Source organism: Pempheris klunzingeri, chromosome 7 (genome assembly GCF_042242105.1).
Source record: "Pempheris klunzingeri isolate RE-2024b chromosome 7, fPemKlu1.hap1, whole genome shotgun sequence".
NCBI classification, from domain to species: domain Eukaryota; kingdom Metazoa; phylum Chordata; class Actinopteri; order Acropomatiformes; family Pempheridae; genus Pempheris; species Pempheris klunzingeri.
Window position 1 is genome coordinate 14,828,515 of NC_092018.1, and position 27,637 is coordinate 14,856,151.

General features: G+C 41.4%; 1 protein-coding gene across 1 annotated transcript; it reads left to right on the forward strand.

The window, feature by feature from the left end:
• Positions 1-636: 636 nt before the first annotated feature.
• hs3st1l2 (heparan sulfate (glucosamine) 3-O-sulfotransferase 1-like 2) lies at positions 637-27,630 on the forward strand. Its single transcript, XM_070834098.1, has 3 exons — positions 637-657; positions 23,810-24,189; positions 26,267-27,630. The coding sequence occupies exons 2-3, from the start codon at positions 23,938-23,940 to the stop codon at positions 26,930-26,932; spliced, it is 918 nt and encodes a 305-aa protein (XP_070690199.1). The 5' UTR covers positions 637-657; positions 23,810-23,937; the 3' UTR covers positions 26,933-27,630.
• The last annotated feature ends 7 nt before the right edge of the window (positions 27,631-27,637 follow it).

The following is a 27,637-nucleotide window of genomic DNA, read 5'->3' on the forward strand; positions in this document are numbered from 1 at the left end:
AGAGGTTAAAAACTTAGAATCGAGCAGGAGGATCGACTGGTAGCAGTAAGAGAGAGGAGGGGGGAAATGTTTTGCGAGTCCTTCAAGGTGATCAGATGGAAGAAATGAAAAGACCTGATGTGAGAGAAATAAAAAAGACGAGGGGGAAAAAATAGGAGGAAGGTGGAGAGGGAGTGGGGTGTTTCCCTGAGGCAGAGATGTGTTTGTGTGTGAACTAATCTCTCTCTCTCTCACACACACACACACACACACACACACACACACACACCCTCCCTCTCTCTCCCTCTCTCTCACACTCACACACACACACACCCTCCCTCTCTCTCTCTCTCTCTCGCTCTCAGTCACTCCGTCAGTTGCAACAACACGCGCACCGAGGTTGGCAGCACAAAGCAGAGTCGCTCTCTTACCAGCTTGTGCTCACACACACACACACACACACACACACACTCAGAGACACACACACACACACACACACACACACACACACACACCCAGACACTCGACACACACCTCCTCAGTGACGTACGGGGAGCTGAAGCAAAACTGACAGAGAGGAAGGCGAGGAGGAGAGAGAGAGAGAGAGAGAGAGAGAGAGACCGGCACAGAGAAGAAGAGAAATAAAATAAAGATACATTTTAGGAAAACATCCATCAGGTAAGGCCTCTTTTTTAGTTCTTCCATTCACTAACTGTTCATCTTCCTCATGCTGTATCTGATAAACCACCAGCCAATATTTACACCATATGTATTGTTGTAAAAGCAGTTTAAAGTCCCTCCTCACGCTGTGCTTGGTGACTGTACAGTATCAGTGGGCAGAGTGAGCCTCGTCCACCCTCACGCTCTGGAAGTTTTGGACCCATCCTGTGTTCACAGTATCACATGTTTTTAGAGCCTCGTTGGTTTCTTTCTCACCTGTGAGGCAGCGCGGTGAAGTCACAGAGGTGCATTTGGAGTTGCTCGCGGTTGCTTTTAAGTCACAAATGCTGACATGTGGGGAAAGTGTGGGCAAGTGTGGGGTTCATTCATCTGTGTGGATGCAGTTGAGGTCTTTTTTCTGTGAGCATTCGAGCATGTGCTGGGTCAGAGGCACACTGAGGAATGAGGGAGGTGAGAGCAGAAAGAGAAAGAGCTCCTGAGTATCTCTCAAACCGAGTTGGGGGGAGTCATGGTGATGCCAGGAGGTACCTTTGCAATGCCGTTTTAAAATGAAAGAAAAAATTTAAGAAAGTGAAAGCTTGCTCCATTTATAGTTTCTACACAACTGTTATGATTTGCTTTTTGCTGTTTGATCTGAGATGTCTTTACTGATGATAATTTAGTTTTTTATTTCATTAGTTTATTGATGTTGTCGGTATAAACATTTGTTTAAATGTAAGAGACAAAGCCCTCTAGTGGTTGTAGTGATTGTGGCTCCTGTCCTCCTGGAGCAGAGCAGGAAGTTGGGTGCTACAAAGTCCACAGCGGATGGCTGGATGAGTCAACGAAACATCAGACTTTGCCACAGGAGTCTACAGTTTGTTTCCTGGTTCCTGCCAATAGCCAACATTGATTTCTTTTAACCATGACCACGATCCTTAAACAAGGTGTGGTTATTAATCCAACTATGATGCCCCAAGTCTCCGAACTTTAACTCAAAGCGGGATGATTCTCTAACTTAAACCAAGTAATTTGTGCCCACATTTAGCCAAATCTTAGCCAGAGCGTTGTTAGATCATAAAACAGATAAAATATAAATAAATAATAAAAGTGACGACGTCCTGCAGATAGAAAACACTTACAGTTTTAGACTACATATCAGAAGACGCTTACACAGTATGTGGCATTCTGCAGGCCACGGACAAACTTGAATTTCGTCATTTAATTTGGAGGACTTGTTGTAAAGACCAAAATGGAAGTTTGTTGTGTTGTCTTTGGCATTTTGGTGTATTTGAGTTGATGTCCCTTTTAGTCCGGTGAACACACAACAGCTAAAACATGGCAGTAAATCCCAGCCAGCACTAATCATGACAGTCCCACATGACTAACTGGTGAAGTGAGTCTCTACCATGAGAAACAATACGCGCTCCGGAGCATCTGCAGAAGAATTCAAACGGGCTGTAAAAGACCAAACAATCAGAGCAGATCCAGGTCAGAGGCTGTGAAGGGACGGATGTGGTGCGATTTGTGGGTTTTGAACTTCACCGTGTTTGTAAAGAGCCGAAGGAAAGAGAGAGGGAGATGGAGAGAGCAAAGGGATGAATGGAGTCATTGTCTAGTCTGTGTGTGTGTGTGTGTGTGCTGGATAAGGGGGGGGGGGTGTTCTGTGTGTCTCAAAACAAACTGTGAGCAATCAATGTCATGTGTGAGGTTAATGTTACATGAGATGCGTCTTGTAGACAAAGAGATCATGTTAAATGAATGTTTCTCACACAAAGCATTCAGACTGTTTCATAAAGTTCAGTCTATATTCCTGTAACACTGAAATTTACCTCCTCAGAAATATTATCTGGAACATATTTTGGACAAGTTGATAGTTAGCATGTGCAGTGACTTTAAAAAGATCTGATCCACAGAAACCCAAACTCTAAAAGAAAATCCATGAAAAATGTCACTTCCTGCTTCCATAAAACTAATAGACAAATATGATATGGAGCACTGACAGTGTCAACAAATATAAAACCAGAGATAATCTACAGCCATCTTGGATCATTTAAAAGCTTTTTGATTTGATTGGAGTAGATTTTCTGTCGTGTTTATTGAGGTATGTACAGTATACAGCAGGTAAAATATTTTGCCAAAATATTCAAATAGTGTCTTTGGTGTCAATTTGACCAGGTCTTCTCTCAGAAACTGCCCCAATAATAGGTACAGCCCTAAGCTTCTTTAGTATGCTAGTCATATGGAGTTGTGTTTCTGGCCACCTTGATCAGTAAGTCTAGTATTCATTCTTCTTTTAGCTCTGTTTTGTTTTCCACCAGCTCCTGAAGTAAATATCTGGCTCTTTAGCTGTTAAATGCTTCACTTTTCTGGAGTGTTTGTGCCAAAAACAGCAGCCTGCTGCGACAGCCTTGAAATGAGTCAAAACAGTAAAATTGTTGCAACAGTCAGGTGAAAATTGTCTGTGGGTTCAACCCTGTCTCCTAGACATTATTCAGTCATTCCATCAATCTTATTTAAATCTCATTTTCATAATATAGTTTTGTTACTTTCATGATATAGTTTTGCATAAACTTACTACATCCGCACTCCGGTCTGTGGTTAAGTTTAGGCAACGAAAGCACTCTGATTAAGACTTGGGATTGATCTTAACTTTGGTCATTTTGGTGGTAAACAAATGAAAAATGTGTGAAATGAAAGATGAAATATCTTGTCAGTGAACCTGTTCAGTATTAATATTTCGGCTTGTCAGGAACGTTAATTAAGAGCATTTCTAGGAGATAGTGCTGGTTTTATTTTCAAAATAAAAGTACAAATTAGAGCAGCTACACCTTGCTCACAATAAGCTACATGCATTAAATACTACTCTTGCTTCCATATAGAAATTTCCATTTTCACAACTAAAAAGTGATGAAATGGTGCACAATAGTGCAGTATGACATCACACCTGAGTGTGACAACATAAGTGTCCCAACTCTCATCCAATAGGGGTAATAGTATGAGTTACTATGAGTACTAATAGTATGAGTTTTTTCTGCTCTGAAATGACTGAAACTAAAGACACCAAATTCAGCCTTTTAACTGTGTCCTGAGAGAAGATTAAACAAAGTCTCATATCTGCTTCATGTCTTGTAAAAATTGTAAACTTGAGTTATATTACCCTTCAGAAAAGTTTAAGTGTTCCACAAAGGCCACAACAAAGGGGGATCACTAACCACCAAAGCAATTAAACCACAGATGGAGAACAGGTGAATCAATTACAAAGTGATTAGAACATAAAACACTGTCGATTAAACGCAGACAAGCAAAGCAGCAGAGATAAACATTCCACCTTTAAGCCGATTTTATGGTTTTTCAGGGCTCTTTTGCTCCAAACGGTCTCCTTTTTACCTGTGAACGGAATCCGTTTAATTTCCCCTAAAACCGATCAAGATTACGTACTTAGGAGGCTTCACTGCCGGAGCTTCACAGCTACAAATCCTTGTTAAGACCAAATCCTAATTCTGCAGAAAGCTGGCACCTCGGGGGCCATACAGAGGAGAAGAACAAGGGCTTTTCAAAACTGTACTCCGATTTACTCTGTTAAAAAAACAAAGAGAAAGAGAAAGCGAGGAGATATATGGGGGAGGAGTGGGAGAGGGAGAGGGAGAGAGCGGCGATGGAGAATTTGGGACTAATCGAGCAAAGTTCGATGGAAATATGGAGACAGCGTGAGCAAGAGTAATTTGGATCAAAAGTAAAACGGATTTGATAGAAAATTAGGAACATGGGGAGATTTGGGAGGGAGATATAAGCCTGAGAGTGACACTGAGATATTATGATAGAGATATTATGTCAAATCCAGAGGTGGAGGTTTGTTTGACATCTGTGTGTGTGTGTGTGAGGGGGGGTCTCGTCCACCTTGGTAGTAGAGTACATTATAGCTGTTTGGCCACATTAAGGGGCATTAGCTGGAGGAGCATCCCTGAATAATGCATGCCCTTTATTTATGAGCAGAGTGCATACGTCCTCTGAAGCATACTGAACCAGGGCACAGACACACACACACACACACACACACACACACACACACACACACACACACACACAGAAAGTCCTCTCTTTTTTCACTCACTCTCCTACACACTCTCAAAATCAAGATTGCTGTGTGTGAGCAGCTCAGTGTGTGACTAACACCATCTTTGGGACACCATGCAAAGTCCTACATACTCCCATCCGAAGGTGGCAGCAGACCGTTGGTCCTCAGGTCGAGCTGAGCAGCTCATAAGCTCACTAATGTCTCGCACACACTCCTGTGACTTCCAGCAATCCAAACTTTTTTTGCTCCTCTTAGAGTTTTATCACGGCGTCATCCGTGACTTGAGTTTTGTTCCAGAGTGAGACGTCATTTGACATGTACCCTTACAGAAATAGGTGCATGAGTGCAGAGTTTATTTTTAACAACGTAAAGGTGAGCTGAGGTTGACTGGAGGGTGATCTAGTTTTACATTATTGACAGATTAACATGTGAGAAGTTTTTGTTAATTAAAATTCTTACAGATATCAACTTTTTTTTAACTTGCACATTTGAAATTCTTAGGTTCTATACATTTAATGACCAAATTTGTTGTTTTGCATTTTGTAGGTGACTCACCGCAAACAATTCATATTCCTTATAAGACTGCTTACTATTGTTACAGACTTTATGCAGCCACTGGTTCACAGAGGTGTGGTTTTACACTGCAGTGCTATGCTATAAATTATCTACAACTATAAATTACCTTGAAATCTGTAATCTATTTAAAGACAGGGACTTTTTCCTCACACAAACAAATATAATTAGAAATCCTTATAATCACCTCTCAGAACTGCATTGTCACACCTAAATATGAGATATTAAAAACTGAAGTCGACTGTTTATTTGAATAATCTTCTGTCAAGTCAGAGTATGTCTTCAATGTGTCCCTGAAAAGATGATTTCTCAGTAACTCATTATCTACTGCAAGTTTTAGTTCTCTGCAGGCTGATTTTCATAGCTACCTTCATCTGAACTAAAATAAAGACTGCCTGAAAGCTGAGCCCAAAACATACTGTAAAATAAAGGCCTGGTATGCTCCTTTAAGCTCTTTAATGGCGGCCTTACTTAAGGATGTGGTGTGTAAAGAGCTGGAGCTGGAGGGAGGCCATACACTCAGGAGGTCAGTGTTAACTGTGTTTGTAAAAACCTTGGGGCGGGAGTTCATCAGCCTGGCAGCCGTCCACTCTGTCAGGGTGAAGGTTCACAGTGACTCCAGCATAGCTGGGAAACACACACACACACACACACACACACACACACACACACTGTCGAGGCCGTCACAGCTCAGCAGCTCTGAGGTGACAAGAACTCCTGGTGGAAGACAGATGGAGGGAGCCAGCAAGACCGCAATTGTAATTTATGTTATGATGGCCCCACCTGTCTTGTGGCCCGGACCTGCAGGCAAAGACCTGACAGCTCCGAGTTCATTTACAGTTTAACCAAAAGTGACAATAAGGGAATCAAACGTTTTGTCTTAAAACTAAACCCAAGTTTTAAAGGAGAAAATTGGCCAACACTTAACAAAAAACTGTAGTAATTACTAATGAACAAGAGAGGACCGAATCAGGAGTGACCAGATGATTAATGAATCGTTCATGTGTAGATCCTGAATTAGTCTGACCAGAGGACGATATTAATGAATCATTCTGACCACTTTCCTCATGACTAGTTCCTCATTGTCAATGAATCAGTCATCGAGCAGCATAAAACTAGAATGACTCATTAATTACTCAGTCGTTACTCAGTTGTGTACCCATAACTAAAGTGGTACATCATACTGAGTAATGTAATGTGTCTAATATAGTAGCATTAAGTTAGTATCAGAATTCAGGAAGTAATGATTACTACCAGTTTAGAGTCAACAAAAAGGGTTGAATTTTAAAGCTTGTTCCCATTATTTCAATATGTGATACACTTATACTAAAAACTGTAGTTTCTCTGCAAATATTGTATATGAAATATTGATTAATTGTAAATGTTGAAATTGACTCAGAACAGATTGTTTTTTTTTATTGATGCATCTGCTCCTGTTGTTGATCTGCATGTTCCAAACTCACTCTGCCATTAAACAGCTAAATGTCCTATTCCCACTGCAGTTTTAGAGCTACGTGGAGGTGATAATAATATTATATTGTATTACACTGAGCACTAAGACAGTTATTTGAAAAGAAACCAAGGCTGTTTCGAGCTGTTTTTTCTCACTGTAAAATCTGTGTTGGAATTGATTGTAACTGTTATGGCGCCAAGCTGACTGTGTGTAAAGAAGCAAGCTAAGAGATTCTGAGAAATGCGAGATTTTAGGTGGAAAAAACCCTGAACTAGAACTGAGCAAGTGTTTACAAGCCAAAACAAACACCACGAAGGCTGAAAACTCAAAAACCTAGTGATAACAATGAGAGCACTTTTGACAGAGAAGATTGTAGGAATGGACTCTGGACTGTTTGCCACCATGTCGTATTTCAGCTCTATTAATTACATGATATTACATTGATCACTGGAGGGAATTTTCCGTAAACTTGGCCTCCTGCACACGGAGCTCAGAGGTCAGCTACAGAGCAGCCGTCCTGGGGCTGGCTGGGCTTCACTGTCGAGCTCAAGGGCACAACAGCAGGATTAGATTTCTGTCAACACACTGAGCTCGAGCCAAAGTTTTCAGGCTAAAGGATGATCTTTCCATTCGCAATGAACCGGGGCAGCATCATTGCTCCACCTGAGAGGAATACTGATACAGAGGGAGTCTCACAATACTGGAAAATGTGTTATTTAGTAGAGAGCAGAAGTCCACACAAGAGTTCAGAATCAGAAAAGTTTGGTAATTTATCAGATTTTACGATGTGATTGATTCTAGTTTTAGGCAGCCTTTTAATCAGACCCCTGGACTCTTTCAGATGCTTTTCTACACTGCAAAAAATCTAAACTATGGCCAAAACACAGCATCTCTCTCCCTTTTTGGCTTAGTGATAAGTCACAGCCTTCAAACTCTCATATGTGTCAAATTCTAGTCCCATTTTACTGATGGTCTCCAGCTCCACCACCCTCCCGCCTCCTGGTGTCCTGCCAATTAAAATCAATCAACCCAATCTCTCATATCGACCTGCTCTGTACAGTAACAAAGTCATTAGACTTGAATCCTGGCCCGCTCCCAAAATTTAAGAAAAACGCATCAAAGCAAGGTCATGGAGGGCAAACAAAGAGACTCCAGAGGGAGAGGCAACGCTTCAGATTTGCCGGGTGACTTTGATGGATTCCAGACAGTAGGAGGGAACTCAAATCGCAAGCTGGGTGGCAGTGTGTGTGTGTGTGTGTGTGTGTGTGTGTGCGTGCGTTTGTACTTGTGTGGTTAGTGGTGGCTCTCTTTAATTTCCAGTTGCAGAAAAAGCCTAAAGACTGTGTGTGTGTGTTGTGGTGTGACAGTTAGGAAGGAGGTGGTGTGTGGGGGTTAAGTAGAGGCAATAAAGCCATTTAATAGTCATAAAGTGCTTGATCAATCAAAACCACCCCCTGCTAGGCACCTCATGTCCTCCGCTGTGTGTAGATGTGTGTGTGTGTGTGTAGAGCGACAGATTGCACACGTTTCTGTGTATGTGGAGGAATGAGTTAGTGCATCCATGTGTGTGAGAGTGTGTCAGTGTATCGTTTATGTTTGTGTGTGTGTGTGTGTGTGTGCTGAGAGGGTGAGCGAGCCGGTCTGGAGAGTCAGTGGGATACGCGGCTCAGAGAGAGAAAGAAAGGGAGAAAGAAAGAACGGATGCACCACCAGTGGAGCTATGTGAAAACAGCCACGGAGCGGATACAGTGATTAGAGAGGAGTTTGTCTGGCTACATCACAACGTGTGTGTGTGTGTGCCTACCTGCGTCTATGCCCATTAGTCAGAATCTCTGACTGCAGGAATCTGCCCATTATGTGCTTCCTGTTCAGCCTGCAAATACACTTTTTGCGACTGTATAAACTGTCAAATTAAAGAATCTAAAGATGCCTGCAAATAAACTGTGTTTACAGCACATCATCACACAGTTGTGTCTGAAAACTCACACATGTCCTACTGATCCACAAATGTATCTGTTGATTTTCTTCCCTTTGACACATTTTAAATGGCATCATGTGAAAAGTACATAACTGGTTTCCAAAGCATAAGAGAAAAGAAATAATACCAATAGAGGGGAAAGAATGAGAAAACTATTACGTATAAAAAGTAAGAATGAATGAGTAAAGAAAACATATTTGCATTTGGTGTTAAACAGTAACACAATATGTTAAACATGTTCGTACTTAATGATTATATAAATACAACTTTAAAGTGGCATTAATGGATTTTGGGCACAAGGGTACAGAAAAACAATGTGTATTCGTAGGACAATGACTTGCTGTACTTGCACATGGGCTCAGTCAAACGTTACGCAGACTTTTTACAAGGGTGCTGGCAGGGTACAGAGTGTGTAACATCCAATCTTATTTGATTTGAGCATTTGCGTTCTCACATATAGCTCCTCCTCCAGCTGACAAGTTCAGGGTTGCAATGCATGTTTGAAAGTGGCTTCTAGTTTACTACTTGCTCCAAAAAAAATGTTTCTGCCATTTGATTCCGAATAGTTGGGATACAGTCAGTTTATCATTTATTCACTGATGACATCAAAATAGTGATTACAACAGGTGCAAGCACCTACCAGGAAACATCTTATTGACATCTTGCCTATAAAATGCACACAGAAAGTGCACACACATCATGCTCCAAAATTAAAGCACTGAAAACAAATAGAGGACAAAATTAAATCCTAACTCCAGCCATCTCTGATGATTCGGGACTTTCTCGTTGCCGTATGCATTTTAATTTTAAAGCTCAGGTGTAGAAATTTGACAAGCAGCTGATGGGTGGGAGCTGCTGCAGAGTTTACCCACGCGAGTATCAGATTTCACACTGGGAGGCAAAACAATGACACCATCATTACTCTGACATGCTAGTTTACTCATTTCCATTTGTCCCACATTAGGTTCACGTCTGCTGAATTCAAGCAAAATGTAAACTCGGAAAAACGTGAGAACCTACAGTACTGCCCATCAGAACTACGTATGGGAAAACATCACAGGACATAAGGCTCACGTTGTGATTTAAACCAGTAAGTAGTATTATACTTACAGTAAGTAGTTATTTTAAAAATCTAGAGCAGCTTTAAAGCGTAGCTGACTGGTATCAGTCTCTGTGTGTGTCTGTTGACTTTAGGGCCAAGCAGTCGAGACACCAATCAGACTAATCGTCGATTTGGACAAAAAAAGCCACCAGCAGCCGGTTTGGTTTATTACCGCCGCCGTAGGGCACTGTTTGGCCGTGACACCACACCAACTGTGGCATCATCTGTACCCACTACCACCCTCCCTCCCTCCCTCATCCCTTCTTCCTCTCTCGCTTGCTTTGTCTCTTTTTCCGCCCTTACCAACCTCCTTGCTTTAATAATCCTCGGTCCCTGGGGTCTACTGCCCAGGTGAGATGGATCTAAACAATCGTTGCTATGAAAAGCCAGCAGCAGGAGCCCAAACACACCTGATGATGCTGGTTTCTTTCCCTCTGTCCCTTTCTCTTCATCTGTCACTCACTTCTCACTCTTCTCCCTCCAACCTTCAAATCATCCTCTTTTACATAAACACCATCTGCTTTGTGTAATCTCTTTCATTCCGTTTTGTTTTGCTCTCCTTCTGCACTTACAGTGTGTAACAACCACAGTTCAGGACCCAGATAATATTTGGGCTCGCTGGCCCGTGATGATATTGACCAGACACAACTTGCCCGCCTCCATCTGTCAGCTCGCCCTCGTTCTCGACGCCCATATGTACACAAGTGTGACACCCAAACCTACAGAAAACACTGAATTCACCCGGAAAAAAAACAAGTCGATGGTGTCCGTTGCCCCCAAGCTGCTGACCTTGCCGCCAGGAAGGATGCACCCAAATCCTCCTATGCGTCACCCCCCCCCCCCCAAACATAACACAAACACATGCAGAACGCTCCTCCACCCCTCGAGTGTCCCGCCATTCATTGACAGTCGGGTTAAATCCACTCTGACGGGTCAGTCTCCTCTCACTGTCAGGCCAAGCTGTTGGGGCCCGTCACTGTGAGAGAGACCACATATGTTGTGTCTGCAAATGTGTGTGTGTGTGTGTGTGTGTGTGTGTGAGCATGTAAACAAGGATGTTGGCGGCAGGGTGAGGATAGGAGTGTGAATTAAGAACAGTGTGTAAGCAAGCTGCAGTAATTAAAAAGATGTGTTAGCCCTGAGAAGGGGAGCCCATCAGATGGTGCTCACTGTCCAAAGCTACCTGCACCGTATTACACACGTCTGTACGTATGATGTATTATTTTATTATAAATGGTTGCCACATTCTGGTATGTGTGGCTAATTTTCACATAACTCTTGAAAATGTGGTACGAAACCCACCACATTTAGACGACAGGTGCAAAAGTCAACTCCAGGTGATCCTGCAAAATATTTTGTCCATACAGTATGTGGCAATTCAGCAAAAATGATCAACAACTCAGTGGTCACTAATACATTTCAGTATTCAACACTTGTTGATGCAGAGCTGAACTAGCAGAATACAAATCCTGAACTAGTATAAAATAGATCACATGTCCAAAAGTATGTGGAGAGTTACACCCATATGCCCCTGATGAAAATGTTACTACAGGCATCAATCAGCGACTGTAACAGCCTCCACTCAACCTGGCCCAGTCCGCTTTATGGAGCTGGCTTCGTGAACAGGAACATTGTCACGTTGAAACAAGAAAGGGCCGTCCCACAAAGCTCCAGGCACAGCATCATTGTATGCTGCAGCATTTAGATCTCCCCTCATTGGAACTAAAGGGCCTGGAGCAAAAATATGGAAAAGTATGGATGTTGCACTGGATGTTCACCAAATTTTGATTATGTTGTGACCTTGACAGAGAAATGCTCTCAGAGTTCTTTCTAGTTTCAGAAAACTAGTTTATTTAAGGATTTCTTCAGACTAAAGCTACCTGATGTTATTGGCTTATTATGTCATTGCAACTATTGTTTTTCAACCTTAAACTATTTTACAAAGGAAAGAGAAGAGATAAAGAGGTCAAGATGGACATGAAAGAAAAAGAAAGACAGCCAGAAAGCCCCGTCATGTACCTGACTCTGGGGATGTCCAAGCATCACTCTCACCTTTATGAAACCAAATAGCATGAGCTGGGCCCTGTGCCAGGTGGGCCATGTACACACACACAGGCATAAGTATGTATTGTATGCCCAGACACTCAGGCCAACACCCTTTTTAATTAGAGCAAAATTTGCAAACACTCCCAGCATGCTTTGCTTTTCTGTTTAGCTATCTCCCTCCCTCTTACACACACACAATATCAGACACAGCTTGCTTTTTTTTCTTATGCATGCACACACATACAAAGATTCCTTTGATAAAACTGGATTTCCTAATCAGACTCCCCCTGTGCACTTTCTGATAAAACAACAGCAGTAGAACCCCCACGTCTTCTCCTGAACACACACACACACGTTGGATATTCGTGCTTCATACACACACTGAACACACACCAGAGGGGAGAGGAAGCGCAGGCACATTTTGGTGTTTGATACGGTTGACCCAGATCTTGGAGTGTGCACGGCTGAAGATGCAGGGGTGGAGGAGGGAGGGAGGATGAGGGGGGAGGGGTTTAAGCAGAGGGGGGTGGGGGGGTATCGGGGTGTTATGCATTTGCGAATGAGTGAATAAGATGAAGAGGGAGCGAAGGGGCTGTGGGTGTGGGCCATTGGGCTGCTCAGAGACTTCCAGAGTCTAATTTGAAAACCAGCGGGGGGCTGATGGGTAAAAGATGGACAGCCCTTGGCAAAGGTCAGACTGAGTGAGATGAAAACAGAAAGTGATAGATAGAGGGCAACAAATAAAGAAATTAAGAAAATTACATGAGGTCAGGAGAAGCTTTCTGTCTGTTAGCCATGTCAGAGGACGACGGCCTCAATGAGAAGCTTGTGTATTTGTAATCTCATTACATCTCTGTTAAGTGGGATTTGGAGGACATGGTTCATAATTTGATACAAACCCTATCACCATTACTTGGCACGTAAACTTGGCAGCTAAGAATCTGTGTCTTAATTCCTTAATGGTTTACAGTGCTAATGGTTTTTAACAATTTTGGCAGCTAGCAGACAAGAAATTAATGCACAATATTGTTTTGTTCCAACAAGAGACAATTCATGTTGCCCTGAATCAGCTCCAGACAGCACAGGGCTCTGGGAAAGATTCTCTTTGAGGGCCCTCCTTTCTTTGCCTCGAGAAAAAGACTATAAATTACATAATTAGGATTTGTTTTATAAGGACATTATCACTATTTCATATTGTACCATCACAATGTGGCAAGAATATTCCTGCAATATATTAAGTGGGCATAATCTGTGCATGACATTAATACACACGCCAAAAAACACATTTGTATTAAACGTGTCCTCATTCAATAGAGCTTCATTAAGAATCAGACCTGAAACCAGAGGTCTCAGCAACTTCCTCATGGCGCTTTCTGTAAACAAAAGAAAAATAAGGGTGATGCAACTCTTGATGACAAGCTTGTTGCCTGAGAAACATCATCCCAGCCAACACTCACCAGCAGTCATACAATTCAAATAAACCTACAATGACGAAAAAGCTAACTCAAGCATAGAAAAATGACTACTGTTGATGTGAGGTGTGCATGAGTATCTTTATCAGCAACATGAAAGACTAATTCTATTATGCATGGATAGTATCTGTAATTCTGCCATTAAGATGAATTACCAATCGTCTTGCATACACAAAACAGGAGACAATCCAGTACAGAGGACAGAGACGTCAAATGTCCTTTAAGTGGAACTGCCAGAATGACTGGGGGGATTTAATTATGCTTAATGGGCTCTCAACTACAGATGACAATATCCTGTAAATGCCGAAAATTTGTGCTACTGCGTTAGCTTAGCAGAGTCTGTCACTGGGCAGCTGCTCTGACTTGCTCAGGTTCTCTGTGCATTCACTCACTGAACGATTCACCGACTCACACGCACTAATGTGTGGCCACACCGATGACCAAAGCAAACAGAGAAGCTTGGATTACAACACACTCATAATTAGTGTGTTGTCATTACACTTTACATAGCAAATAGGTGTTTAATGCTATATTAATATTCTGAATTTCATTAGGTAACATTTAACATTTTCATGAAGACGATTCATTTAACAGTGACTTGTTAAATAATGTTGTCCTGCTGATTGGAGCATCAGGTTTGAACATCTTGTAGGCATGTGTAGTAGTTCTAGTATTTTACTTGTGCACTGATGTTGTTGCTAATGCCCATACATGGTTTGGCAGCACAGACAAACTTCTGAGACAGAGATAAAGAGGGAGGAGGAGGCTGTTGTTAAGGCTTAGGCAGCTCCGTTTCTCCCTTTGCTGCCTCCTCTTTATATATTCTTCTTTACTCTGAATCTCTCTCAGGAAAAGATCAAATCTTCTACTCCTCATGTCGATAACTCAGCATATCAGTCCCCAGGCCCAGTACCTGGTGCAGCGTGCCTCGAACTCCTCCCCACAGATAGTCAGAGTGCCTGGAAGCGATGAAGCTCCTTGTTTCTTTCATCTTATCTATGAACTTTGAAAGACCTGGCAGCAGATAGGAAGCTTTGCCGGGCATGAAGGGATTTTTGTAACATATTGTGACGAGAGAGGTGGACTTGTAGAATCTTAACTGTATTCATACGTCGGCAAACATCTTAAACCACCATCCAAATTCTCACTGTTCAGTGTCTGCCATCTTTGCGATAACTGGGGAGCACAAGGCGAAGATTGGCGGTTGGTCCAATCTGGAAGCATGACTGATTCTCATCTTTCTCAGATGGCTTCATCTATTTTGATTACAGACCCCCCTCCGAGTGTTGGCCATCCCCTCTCCAGGCGGGTAATGGGAACAGGATGGGAAATAGGACCAGCCTTGTTACATTTAGTTTTTTTTTTATTCTGAAAAGCAATCATTTCCATGGCGGCGGTGAATGTGTGCGTCATCAGCAAATGCAATTGGTTGAGCAGGAGCGGGCGGGGTGCGAGAAGGTGCAAACGAAGACAAACAGGAAACCGAGAAAGCGCGGCTGAGGTGGAAGTTTGGAGGTAAAGAAAGACAAATGGCAGAGGAAATGATGGTGAGACCCGGCAAATAAAGAAAAAGGAAGGATGTATGAAAGAGAGATGGATGAGGGGTGAAGAAAGACAGCAAGGAGGACAGAGAGAGTTTTATCTAACTCTCACAGCCTTGGTGATATGACAGGCTTGGCAATCCAAAGCGTTTCACCATGCCACCCCCTACTAGGGACAATCTTCCTTGCTGCCTCACACACACACCCTCCTGCAGAGCGCACACACACACCAACTGTACCTCAGCCCCATCCTGCCTCCCTACCGGCCGCCTCCTCCCTCTCTGCCACCCTCCGTCTTTCTGTACAGGATTATCCTACCCCCACCCCTCAAATACCATCGCTCAGAAAAAAAAGATATTTCCAAGGGCCTGGATCGCGAGCAGTCGCATGCTGCGTGCTGGCACAAAAGGCAAAAGCGCTGCACACATGCAGATGAGATGAGATATGCACACATACACACAACAAAACTTATAAGACATGGAGACTCTCCCAATACGCAGATGACAGCATCTGCCTTTCACAGATAATTAAACTCCACCCTACCCCCTTTTCTTTTTTCTCCCCATCTCTGTTTTCCAGCCTGGATAGATACTTGTGTTTGCCAATATGGAGAATTCACGCATCATTGGCAATCCTGGCATTGTTGTTGTTGTTTGTTCTCCCCATCCGTGCTGGCTAATGTGAATCACAAGAAGCGATGAGTGGGAAAGACAAGGACTTGCAATGACTCATGTGAGCCTCATTGAGCAGGGCTAAGAGGCTAACGCAGAGCTCATATGGCGCAGATAAAAAGAGCTGTCCAGCCATTAAGTGGTGCTGATGAAGTCGGCCATTTTGTTTTGATTTTGTGTCATTTACACCAGAAAAGGTCATGCCTGAAGCCTCCTATAATCCTTTAAAATTAGTTTAAACAAATACAGAATATACTCATTAGCAATATCAAAAGAGTTACTAGATAGACGCATTTAAAATTTTTGTTTTAGAAAATGTATTTTCTCCAAATTCAGTTCTGTTTACCGTGAATATAACTAAATGTATATTTCAAGGGACATTGTATTGTATACTGTACAGTTGGTGTGCCGTCTTGTTTGAGACAAATTTCTACTGAGTTTTAAGTGCAAATTGTCTGTTTTAGAATCTTACCGATGTGCAGTTTAAAGTACAAAAAACTGACTAGATTCAAGATTTTGAATCCTAGTATTTTGGAAATATTTCTGTCTGGAGAAAGTGAATTGAGGACAGGACACTTTTGACATGTACACGGAGATGTTTCTCATTTCAAATCCAACCCTGTCTCATTTCCACTTCGTCAAGATTAAAAGTCCATTGACTCCAAAATATTTCATGGCAGAAATGTGCACTCGTGTTTTATTTATGAGCAGCTGAGAGGCTGCTGCAGGGCATCCCCATTAGCATGGTGCTGTTGGTTTGTTAGCAGATCCACATAAATAGGGATGGCTTCAAACGATTCCTGAGGAAAGAGTTGGGAACAGGCTGAGGAAACAGAGAATAAAAGGTGAGGGCTAAAGAGGACAAGGAAAGGTGAGACGGAGGGTAGGAGGCGGAGGAGAGAGGAAGGTCATGAGGTGGAAGCGAAGCGACTTGACAGCAGGGGAATATTCCAGTTTACAGAGGAGTCACAAGGGACTCACGTACCCACTTAACACAAAGCATGTGTCTCGCCGTGCAACACACACACACGCATAAAAACATCCCAAAAGATTTCTCTTTGTCTCAGTCGCTCTCTCACACACACACACACACACACAGATAACGTGTACATGCTCCACACTGTGATTGGCATCAACCCACAGTTTGTCACTTTACATCAAAATGACGGCTGTAGGTGCTCTGAATCTGGAAAGCTCTCTGCTCGCTGCCAGCAGTGAATGTACATGAGTTCATATGTAGGACATCGGATACTCGTCCAGTTCACTGAGAAATGACTTTGGCTCCGCTGGTTGGCGACGCCTGAGAGACGCCACAATAAATCACGCAAGCTCAGCTGCCACACTCATTGTGGTCAGAAACGTTTTGGTTCTGTAATCGGTCAATATTCGCTTATTGCAGTAATATCTGTGAGTATGTTGGACAATAAGTGAAAAGATATGACATTATAGATATTTCTAGATTAATCAAGAAAGACTGTCTCCTTTACATAAGAGGATTATTTCTACTTAATATGCATCTTGGTTGAAAAAATTATTAATTTACTAATTTATAATGGATCAATCTAAAAATGGTTGATGTTTTAAAACATCACTATCAGCTGAAACATCGTTACTTGATTTTTTTAGTCCCAAATATTTGCAACAGTGAGAAACATGATGCTGCCCAGATCACGTTTTCGTCAACACAAAGAGGAAACCTCACCAATTAATATATTGACAATGTATTGAAAATGTTGATAGTGAAAAACATGTCATTTGTTTATCAAATATTTACTCAGCATCTAAAACATTAATCTACGGTTAGCTAACTTCTTATTTAACACATTTTTACTATTTTTTTCTCATATTCTGTTTTGTAAATATCTGTACTTTATTCTTTGATAATCTATGTTTGTGTTTTTCATTATATGTTATACAAAGGCAACTTCCTTGTAATATGAAAACTTTCTAATAAACCTAATTCTTAATCCGGTTATGTTTAGGCACTCACATCATGATTGATTAGTGAAAGTTAGGGAAAGATTAGGTTATACTGAAAATACTGACGAATTCAACAGTTGACTTGAAGCACACGAAAGGATGAGTTTATCAATATTTAACTGAAACCACAATCTTTACTGACCAAAGTGCTTTTGATGCCTAAACCTGAATACACACAGGGCACCAGGTGCCAACATGTTGCATGCAGTACATAAACAAAGCTCATCCTTCATTAGATGTTTATTTTCTAGGAAAATAACCCAGGCAGCAATTACTTTTCCCCTCAAAGAGCAACTAAAAAACACAATTCAATGCATCAAATATCACTTTTAAACACAAGACACATCAAAACCATATTGTTTCTAACGCCAAGTTTGCAAATTAGCTAAATTCTGCTAATCTATCAGAATTTGCACAAAACCAGACACACATTCTTCAGTTTGTCGGATCCATCATTTGTATGAGGCTTCAATTGAAGTGAATGAGAGACAAAGAAATCCACAGAGAATCAGTTGAGCTCTGCAGCTGCAAGCCAGACCAACCAGTGAACTATGAAGAGCAGTTTAGATGAAGAAAACAAGCTGCATATGGAATTTTAATTGAGCGCAGTGTTTTGGTTTGCCCACTGATTGGTTAAAAGGTAATCTGGTAATTCTGGTCTTCACTTGGAGCCCTGCCAGACCACAGTGAGTGTGTCTGGAAGTATTTTAGCAGCACATTTAATTGGCTTAAAATGTCTCTTAGCTGCACTTTGAAGTTAAATCATTAACCTTTTTTTGACAAGCTGAGTGACATTAATTTCATGCATTTTTCTGTCAGGCAATGTCTGTGTTGAGTTGAGTTGGCCCACTACTTTGGTCCAGAGTGAAATACCGCAACAACAATTGCCATGAAATTTGTATTATTTGCTGTAACTTTAGTGGCCTCTTAAATTTTCACATCCAATTCTTTGGTTTGTGACCAAATTCAGCCTCAGCTGTACTTGTACTGACTAATTTGCAAAAGCATGCTAAACTACGATGGTGAACAAGGTAAACTTTATACCTGTTAGTACTGTCATTGTTAGCATGGTACCAGTGTTTAGCTCAAAGGCTCAGAGATGCTAGTGTGGTTGCAGACATTTAGTCTTGTTTTCTTGATTTTTTAATCCAGCTCAAATCACAAAATCACTCCAATTTGTTTGTTCTTCCTCTGGCATGTAGTGTCAAAGTCACATGAGCAGATATGATGTGAAAACCAAACTTTTTGGGTCATCAAGCACAGACTTTAAATTCTTAACTACGACTTTGCAGGAAAAGGTCAAGAGAGATATAATTTCATAAAAAGACAAACAATGACTAGCAACCCCTCTTAGATTTTTTGCTACGGTTTTAACTTTCCAGCTTTCACTGGACAGATTCGCTGTCTGACAGATTCACAGGCTCACATTAACGCGTAGCCATCGCAGTGACCAAAACAAAGGACAGAGAAGCTCCAATTACAACACAATTCATTCTCTGCTCAGGTCGCCATTACTCAACTGTATCTTTACATAGCAAAGAGCAGTTTAATGCTATAATAATGTCCTGAATGTTGTATAGAGAACCTTTAATGTTAGACAAGTAAAAGCAGAAACGGTTGAATCTTCCCGTAAAATAATTTAGCCATGAAAGTGTCTTTGGATTTGTTCTGAGAGTTAAATCCTTAAATCCTCCTCACTGCAACGTGAAAGTGAACAGCCACCACACCCAAAACACCCCCATCAACAAATATAAACCACATAGTGCTTTACATTAAAACTCCTTCCGCAGTCATTGAGGGACAGCAAAGGTTGCGACATCGATGACGACAATATCACCAAGCCAGGGGATAGCACAGAAGGCCCGGGGTGCAGCGAGACTCCCCAAAGGTGCAATTAGCGCTCTGCTACAGGAACAATACCAGACAAGGTTCCTCCTCTGAACCAGAACATTGTTACACTAATTAATAACTCAGTCACATCAGGGTGGCTTCAGCACAATAACAACAGTAACAACAACAATAACAGCAACAACAGGAAAAGCAAAAGAACAAGAGGAAGAGCTTTGTGTTTTGCAAACAGTGCACTGTGGTAATTAAAAGAAATCACGTATTAAAGTTTTCTAACACTGTTGAAGCATCGCTGGAAAATTACTGCTGTGAATTTTCTTATCAATCTGATCCAAAACTGACAAAACACGCCATTTCCAGTGTGGCTACAATGGAGTTTAGCAACCGACAATACACTTATACAATATACTCTCACAAACATCGCAGGAAAATGTCAGATTTTTCTGTCAGTCCTCGAAAATCAAAGAGCAAGAGCATCTTTCAACCTTGTGGAGGGAGAAATTAATCATATAAGAAGCCAACGAAACCAGAACGAAGTGCGGCCATAATGTGTAATTTGGATAAATAGACTTACCCTGTCAGCAAAATAGAAAAAAACAGGAGAACGTTTGTTAATTTGACTCAGGAACTGGATATTCTGACAATGTAACTGCCATCGATGGTGGTTTCCGTAGTCCTTTTCACTTTTCACTTCATTTAGAGATTTTGTTGGTCTCAGTATTTCCATAGACGTTGTTTCCCACTTGGCTATGTGTAATGACAGTTAAATGATATGGCCTAAATTGAAACTCTTAAACTTTCCTTGGCTGAAATAGCTCACTCTGCAGCTCTTACTACGGTTTCACCATGAAGAGACATTTCTGTTACACCTGCAACAGTGTTAGACCTGCGTTGGAGGTCAAAAGGTCCAGACCCTGAATGCAACATGCTGTTATAGTAACTCTTCCTCAAATCAAAACAAATGCAAACTGAGGGAAAGTTTGTGCACAAAAATGAAAATTACAACATTTAACTTACATATTTTCATTCACTCAAAAGTGCCCCCACTACATACAGAGACAAGAGAAGACCAAAAAGAAAGCACACAGCCAGAAGAGACGCATGAGTTTGATTGGTTAGGTTTATGCATGACCTGCTTCACAGGGTGCCCCCACCCTAAAACATACTCCGCTTCCTGGTTTATTTTCCTCTAAATGGGACCGTAATATACTAAATGAACATCGTGCTGTGTTGAAAATTTGAAATTTGAGACTGAGACCATAAACTCATTAGGAAAACGTTTACAGAGGTAATAAATGAAGTGAGAAGGTGGATAATTTTCTCCTAGACTTCCATACAATTGGATGTCTTCTTGGAGTCTTCACTTTTCAGACCCGGAAGCTACGTCCACCTTTTTATGGTTAAATATAATAAATCTGATAAATTAAATAAAAATCTGTATTATGTTGATGACAAGTCCTTAAAACTGAGCTCAACCAAAGGCCTTGAACAGGCACTGTGGCCTGCATTCATCTGTCATGTCACTGACATGTCCGGCGGACATTTGCAGGAAAACCTTATAATAACTACAAGATCATAATAATATGATCAGTAGAATAACAAATAGATTTTTTTGTCAGCCTTATCCAAATCACACAAATGACACTGTCAGTCCTCCTGGGTGGGACCGAATGTAAGAGTCTAGTTTCCACACCCAAAGGCACACTGCCAGATTTTGACACTTTATCTTTTGTACTTAAAATGTGTTAATCAGTGATCTTTAGAGGTGCAGGCAGATTGTTTTGTTACCTTTGGACAGAGCCAAGCTAGCTGTTTCCCCCTGTTTCCAGTCTTTGTGCTAAGCTAACTGTCTTCTGGCCCCAGATTACTGCACAAATATGAGAGCAGCTTTTTCTGTCTCATCTAATTTTCAGCAAGCAAAGCAAGCAAATAAAAGGCTTTCCCAAAATGTTGAACAATTACTTTAACTAAGCCCTGACTGAAGGTGGATTTTTCTGTCCCCTCATTCAGCTCTCAATGCTGTGCTCTTTATGTTCTGCTGATCCTTTTAAACTGAGGACGACACAGAGACATACTTACACATTTTGGTCAGGACTGTTTCACACTCATATCCATTAAAGCACATCATCCCCAGGAAGCTGCGAAGAACAATCTCACCTTCTCGTCTGGTTAAGCAGCTGATCAGCTCTGCTCAAACACCTGTGGGTCTACATGGCTCAAGGACTAGATTTATTCAACAGCTTTCACTCCTGTTATTTTTTTAAGTTTCTGAGTCCTTACTTAAAAACTGTAGTGACTGACATGATTCAGTGGCCTAAATTTAAATTAAACATTTGAGGTCAAATCATTTAATATTTCACAATTAAAAAGAGATTATAGAAAAGTGCAAAATATTAATACAGATTTGTGTATCAGAACTTTTTTAGCTAACTGTAAATTAATATATTGTATAAGATTTTGTCAGTCAACGGCTCTTTTATAACAGAACGATTTCTTACATGTGATACTTAAAGTGCATTTGCTGATGATACTTTTGTACTTTTGTTTAAACAGGATTTAAGGTTAGAGAGAATACTTTTGCATTGTTGCAAAGGTACTTAAGATCTAAATACCTGTCCCATCACTAGAAACCTCACCCAATACAGAATAAACCCAACTCAAAGAGACATACTGCAGCATTAAAACATTCAGAACTTACTGCTACTTCTCTTCTATACTGTAAAAATGGTTCAGCTGAACTCAGAGGGGTGTTACTGTTCCTTAGAGAGACCCTAAACCTCGTAACAGCATTAATTTTCAATGCATCTTCTCTCTGTCTGCTTTAGATGTAGATTAATATTTCAGTATCTCCTTGCCATAATCACATCTCAGCCCTATATTCTGGGCTTAAACCACAGCTGCCTGGACAGGGACTTTGTAAAGCGACATATTTGGGTGCAGAGCCGTCTCAGACATATGGGATCATGAAACAGCCAAGAGAGCGTGCGTGCATGGAGCGACTGCTGTATCTATGTGAGATGAAAAGAAATGCGTCTGTGACTTACAGCTTTTCAAAGGAAACATTTCACATTTTTATTCTTTTTACACAGAAGGCTTGGTCGGGACACACACACACACACACACACACGGATTCACCTGTGCATCTCCAGGAGCTCTGCAGAAAAGTTCATTATTCGTGTTCCTGACTTGTAACTGTATTGTAAATAAGATATTGTTTGGGCCTAATGTATTTATTTGATCACTTAAAATAGCAGTTTATGTTATTTGTATTGGTATTTGTGAGCAATTCTTTTTATTATATTATAGTCATTGTCATTTACATTCCACTCTACTTGTTTTCAAGGGGAAAGACACATTTTAGATACACCCGAGTCTTTTGCAGCTCTGTTAGGGGACTCGCACAGATACAGTAGGCCTACCTATCCCACTTGGTATGTGGATAAATTATCCCTAGAGCCAAGACTAACGTACAGTTATGTGCACGCATGAGTGAATTACTGTTCACGTCTACCAGGCCCAGAGGCCCAAGGGCTCAGAAATCTGGAGCCTCTGCGCGAAGTTGTTATTACTTTTTTGTCTCGTGGTCAAAGGGCTCAGTCATTCATATCTAATCATAGAGCCCCAAAAGTCCACCTGAAAAACTGATGGGCCAAAACATTCACTTTGAAGGGTCGCAAGGAAAAAACCATCATGATACGTTTTACCTGAATGTTTATCCCCTCAGTTTATTATTATTTATTGATATATTTGGGGGCTTCTACATTGTCTCATAAGCCACCATCATGTACAGGCCATGGAACAACTTACCAAATAGTATTAGTGAATCAAAAACGCGCTAGACTATTTTACTGAATATACACATTTTTCTCTCTTAAGTTGTCTTGAAAATATATATAAAATATATAAAAAATCTATATTAAATATATATTATTTCTTTTGTCTCTGTTTTGTTCATGTTATATATATATATATATTGAACCATTTATTGATATTATTGATATTTTGTGTTACTGATCTGTTGTTATTGATTTCTGCTCTGATTTATCTGTCTTTGAATTTCTTTCTTTTGGACCCTGCGTTTCATTGCTGTATTGATGTTTTAATGTGGGCCCTATTGATTAGCAGCCACCCATGACGGTTTCAGACTATGGTTTCATGGTTTTCTTTGTCATTGTTGGTTTCGATGGTTTGACACTGTAGTTTCCTTGTTTTAAATCTTTATCTTTGCCAATATGTTCTATCTAAATCTTAATAATCTCTGTTCTGAATTACATTTGATTTCCACGTAAGAGGACCTCATATTTGCTTCTTTATCATTAGGATCTTTGCCAAATTGATCACTTTTCTGCCCTGTATTTCTATCGAAACACCACAGCTGAGTAAGACAGCAAAAGTGAACAATAACCATTATTTTTTCTTGGCTCCTAGGTTGTCCAATTGAAGAGCTCCCTCCTGAGGCCCCCTGCTGACTGATAACAAGCACAGCTCTGTACAAGTCCGGGAGCTTCATGAGTGTGTGCACATAACCTCCACTCCACCTCTGTGTGTGTGGCACCATGCTGTGGACGGTGCTACTAGCGCTGCTGCTGCTTCTGCTTCTGCAGACTCAGCTGTCTGTGTGCTTAAGAGAATTACGCACCGGGGGTTCCAGCTTCCCCGCCTACTCCTCTTCATCATCCTCTTCCTCTTCCAACGCCACCCAGCAGCGGCTGCCCGGAGCGATTATTATTGGCGTGCGGAAAGGCGGCACCAGAGCCCTGCTGGAGATGCTCAACCTGCACCCAGATGTGGAAGTGGCAAAAGCCGAGGTAAAAGACCACTACTGTCACCTAATAATCACATCATTAGTGGTGAAAAGTCCATTTATTCAAGTATTGTATTTAAATACAATTTTGAGCTACTTTCCATCCTCTACTCCACAACCTACCAAAAAGATGTTTGCTCTTGAAGCTTCTTACACGCTTTGATTTTAACAGCTGTAAAGGTTTTCTAATATTTCATGTGAAGAAAAAACTGATATTAGAGAAAAGTTTGACAAAAAATAGATTTATGTATCAAAACTTTTTTCTTCTTTCCTCTCAGGACCCCTCAGATTTAACAGGTGTTAGGAACCAGACAGTGTTTTTCAGCCCCCCACCACCACAATGCCCTGCATGTTTTAGATGTTTTCCTGCTCCAACACACCTGATAAAAACGTGTGTACGTGTGTGTGTGGCCTACCCTAACTGCATTTAAAATAGATAAAACTAGCTCCAGCTTCTCACATGTGAGAATTTGCTGCTTTTCTTTGTCTTATTTGACAGTAGCCCACTTAAACTGTTGGTCAGACAATACAACACATTTTAAAGCTGTTAAAGGGCATATCTCACTATCTCCTGACAATTTACAGAAAGATCGATTGATCTAGTAATGTAGAGAATTATCATTACTTGCAGCCGACTAAAGTTGTTACTTTGCAGAGTAGTTTTATACTCATTTTGAGACTCATAAAATATGAATTTTAAACCTTCCAAGAAGTTAGACCCAGTGCCACTTGAACTATCTAGAATATTAAAATGCTGTTTAAAGGTTACCACATTAATAATTTACAGTGTGAACAAGCCCAGTCTTCAAAATGAGTGCTTGTAGTAGTTATTATTGGTATATTTTTCTTCCAGTACTTGTGCACTTAATGTTGGACTTCTATGTGACTGTTGTTCTATGAAGGTATAGTGTTCCTCTACTGACCTTGACACACATTACTAAATATCCCTGCAGATAACAGGGAATGAACAGCCAGGAATAACCGACTGTTTCAATGTATTTTGAAGTACTACAAACAAACTGCATCTTAAACCCACATATCGTATTGTATAGAGAGAGCTGTGAGAGCTGCACACATGCATGAACATCTTAAAAGACCACCACGTACACCCGTATGGATATACCAGTGATTGGATCATACAAGTCAGCTGATAGAGAGTCAGCTAATGGATCAATGACCCACTGATCCTAAAGCATGACTCAACCACAAATAGCTGATTAGATGAAACAAGTGTGATTTCAGTTTTCTGTCTGAACGTATGTAATGTTCCAATAATGATAAATCTGCTTCACTGGGGTACAGTACAGTATTGATAACCCTCCATTTCCCCAATAAACCCAAATAGCTCAAAAATCTGTTGTACTTCCCAGTTACCAACGCTGCCATTAAAGTCATTGGTGACCAGGAAGAACTTCAGGCTATCAGCCCATTTTTCTGCACAGGATTTCAGCACAGGCAGTTTTTGTTAAGTCTTGCTTTTGAGTGGAGCTGAGAGGATTTTGGGGGGGGGGGGGGACATAGAAGTTTACATGTAATTCATTATGGTAAATGCAGGCACTGCTGGCATTTCTCCACAAGCATGACAACTTAGCTTTCTCTGTCAATAGGGACAGAGGTATTTATTGCTTCAGTGGACTACATTTAAAACCAATACTGCCTGGACATCCACATAAAAAGTGGCAAAAGCTTCCCTTTAAGCCGGGACAGTGTAAAAATGTGCCACTCTAGGGGGACTTTTCCCCTATTGGAGATAAAAATGAGCTCAACCTATAAACGGTGTGCAGTGAACTTATGTGATTATGAATGATGAAAGGCCTGTCCTGAAGAAGCTGTACAGAGAGAATTACTAATCAGGGTAGTTTGAGGTAAGGACTGCAACATCGGAAAGCTGACGTGAAGGAATAGATTGGTTTGGACAAGATGGGGACATAATGAAAAGAGCTCAGTGTTTTTTTTAAGGGTAAAATGCTTATAGATACATTTCTGATACCTATGAAACTCTATTAGTACCATCAAAGAAAGAAATTTTATGGATGTGCTGCTTCCCTCATCTTCATTAACACCCCCCGTCCCTCTGTCAGGTGCACTTCTTCAACGTGGAGGAGCACTTTCGCCGGGGCCTGGCCTGGTACCGAGCCCAGATGCCCTTCACCCTCCCTGATCAGCTGACAGTGGAGAAGACCCCCGGCTACTTCGCGGCCCCCCAGGTTCCTGCACGTGTCTGGGCCATGAACCCTGCTGTCCGCTTGTTGCTCATCGTCCGGGACCCTGCTGAGAGGCTAGTCTCCGACTACACCCAGGTCCTCCACAACCGCCTGGCCCGCCACAAGCCCTACCAATCGCTCGAGGAGCTCCTGATCCACAAGGGCCACATTGACCCCGAATACAAGGCGCTGCAGAGGAGCCTGTATCACCTCCATCTAGCCCGCTGGCTGGAGGTCTTCCCCAGGGAACAGATCCATGTGGTGGATGGCGACGCGCTTATTCGGGATCCCTTCCCAGAGCTGAGAAAGGCGGAGAGGTTTCTGGACCTCCCACCCAGGATAAGCCCCAGCAACTTCTACTACAACACCACCAAAGGCTTCTACTGCCTCCTGTCTGCCGGACACGACAAGTGCCTGGACGAGTCTAAAGGCAGGCCGCACGCGCCGCTGAGCACTCGGGCCTTTAAGAAGCTTTGCCACTACTTCAGGAAGCCAAACAAGTTGTTTTTTGAAATGGTGGGGAGGTCGTTTTCCTGGTGCTGATCCAGTGGCGAACAGCAAATGTGGAGATAAGACACCTCCTGAACACTGCCAACACATTCAGGGACACAGAGAGAAAGGAAAACTGTAGTTTGTGTGTTTTTGTAGGTAGATGAGTGGGGGAAAAAATTTAGTTCAATGAAAGTCATAAACATCTCTTGTTGTTAATACCTACTCAGGTATAAATGTGGCCAACAAGTGAATCACACATGTGCGAAGACGTGGAGACTTCAGACTGTGTTGAACATGTTGCCGACACAAACCTTTTACCACGACCATACTGGTGCCTCCTTGGATGAACTCACTCGAAGCTACGACAGCCGTGCCATACTCAAGTTTGAAACTGAAAACACAACTGCTCGTTGGTGGAATGTTAAAAGACAACGTGCAGACTTTGAAGTGATGTAGAAATAGAAAAGTGGTGAAAAGATGGCGGAGCAGATTAACTGTTGCACTACGGACTGCATATTAAAAAAAAGTCAATTGGCATTCAGTGTAGACAATTTTGAACAGAAACCAACACTTTGCTTTGATTTTTCTGAACAGTTGTAACATGTTTTGTGTGTTTAGTAAAAATGTTTTAGTTGAGTCATCCTGTTTAGCCTCCATTTTTTGCTATTTTACAAGGCTGACTTTTAGATGCTCAGTGAAAATATCTATTTTTTAGCTCTTTTGAAAGTAGCCACATTAAAAAGTTGTTTTTGGTTT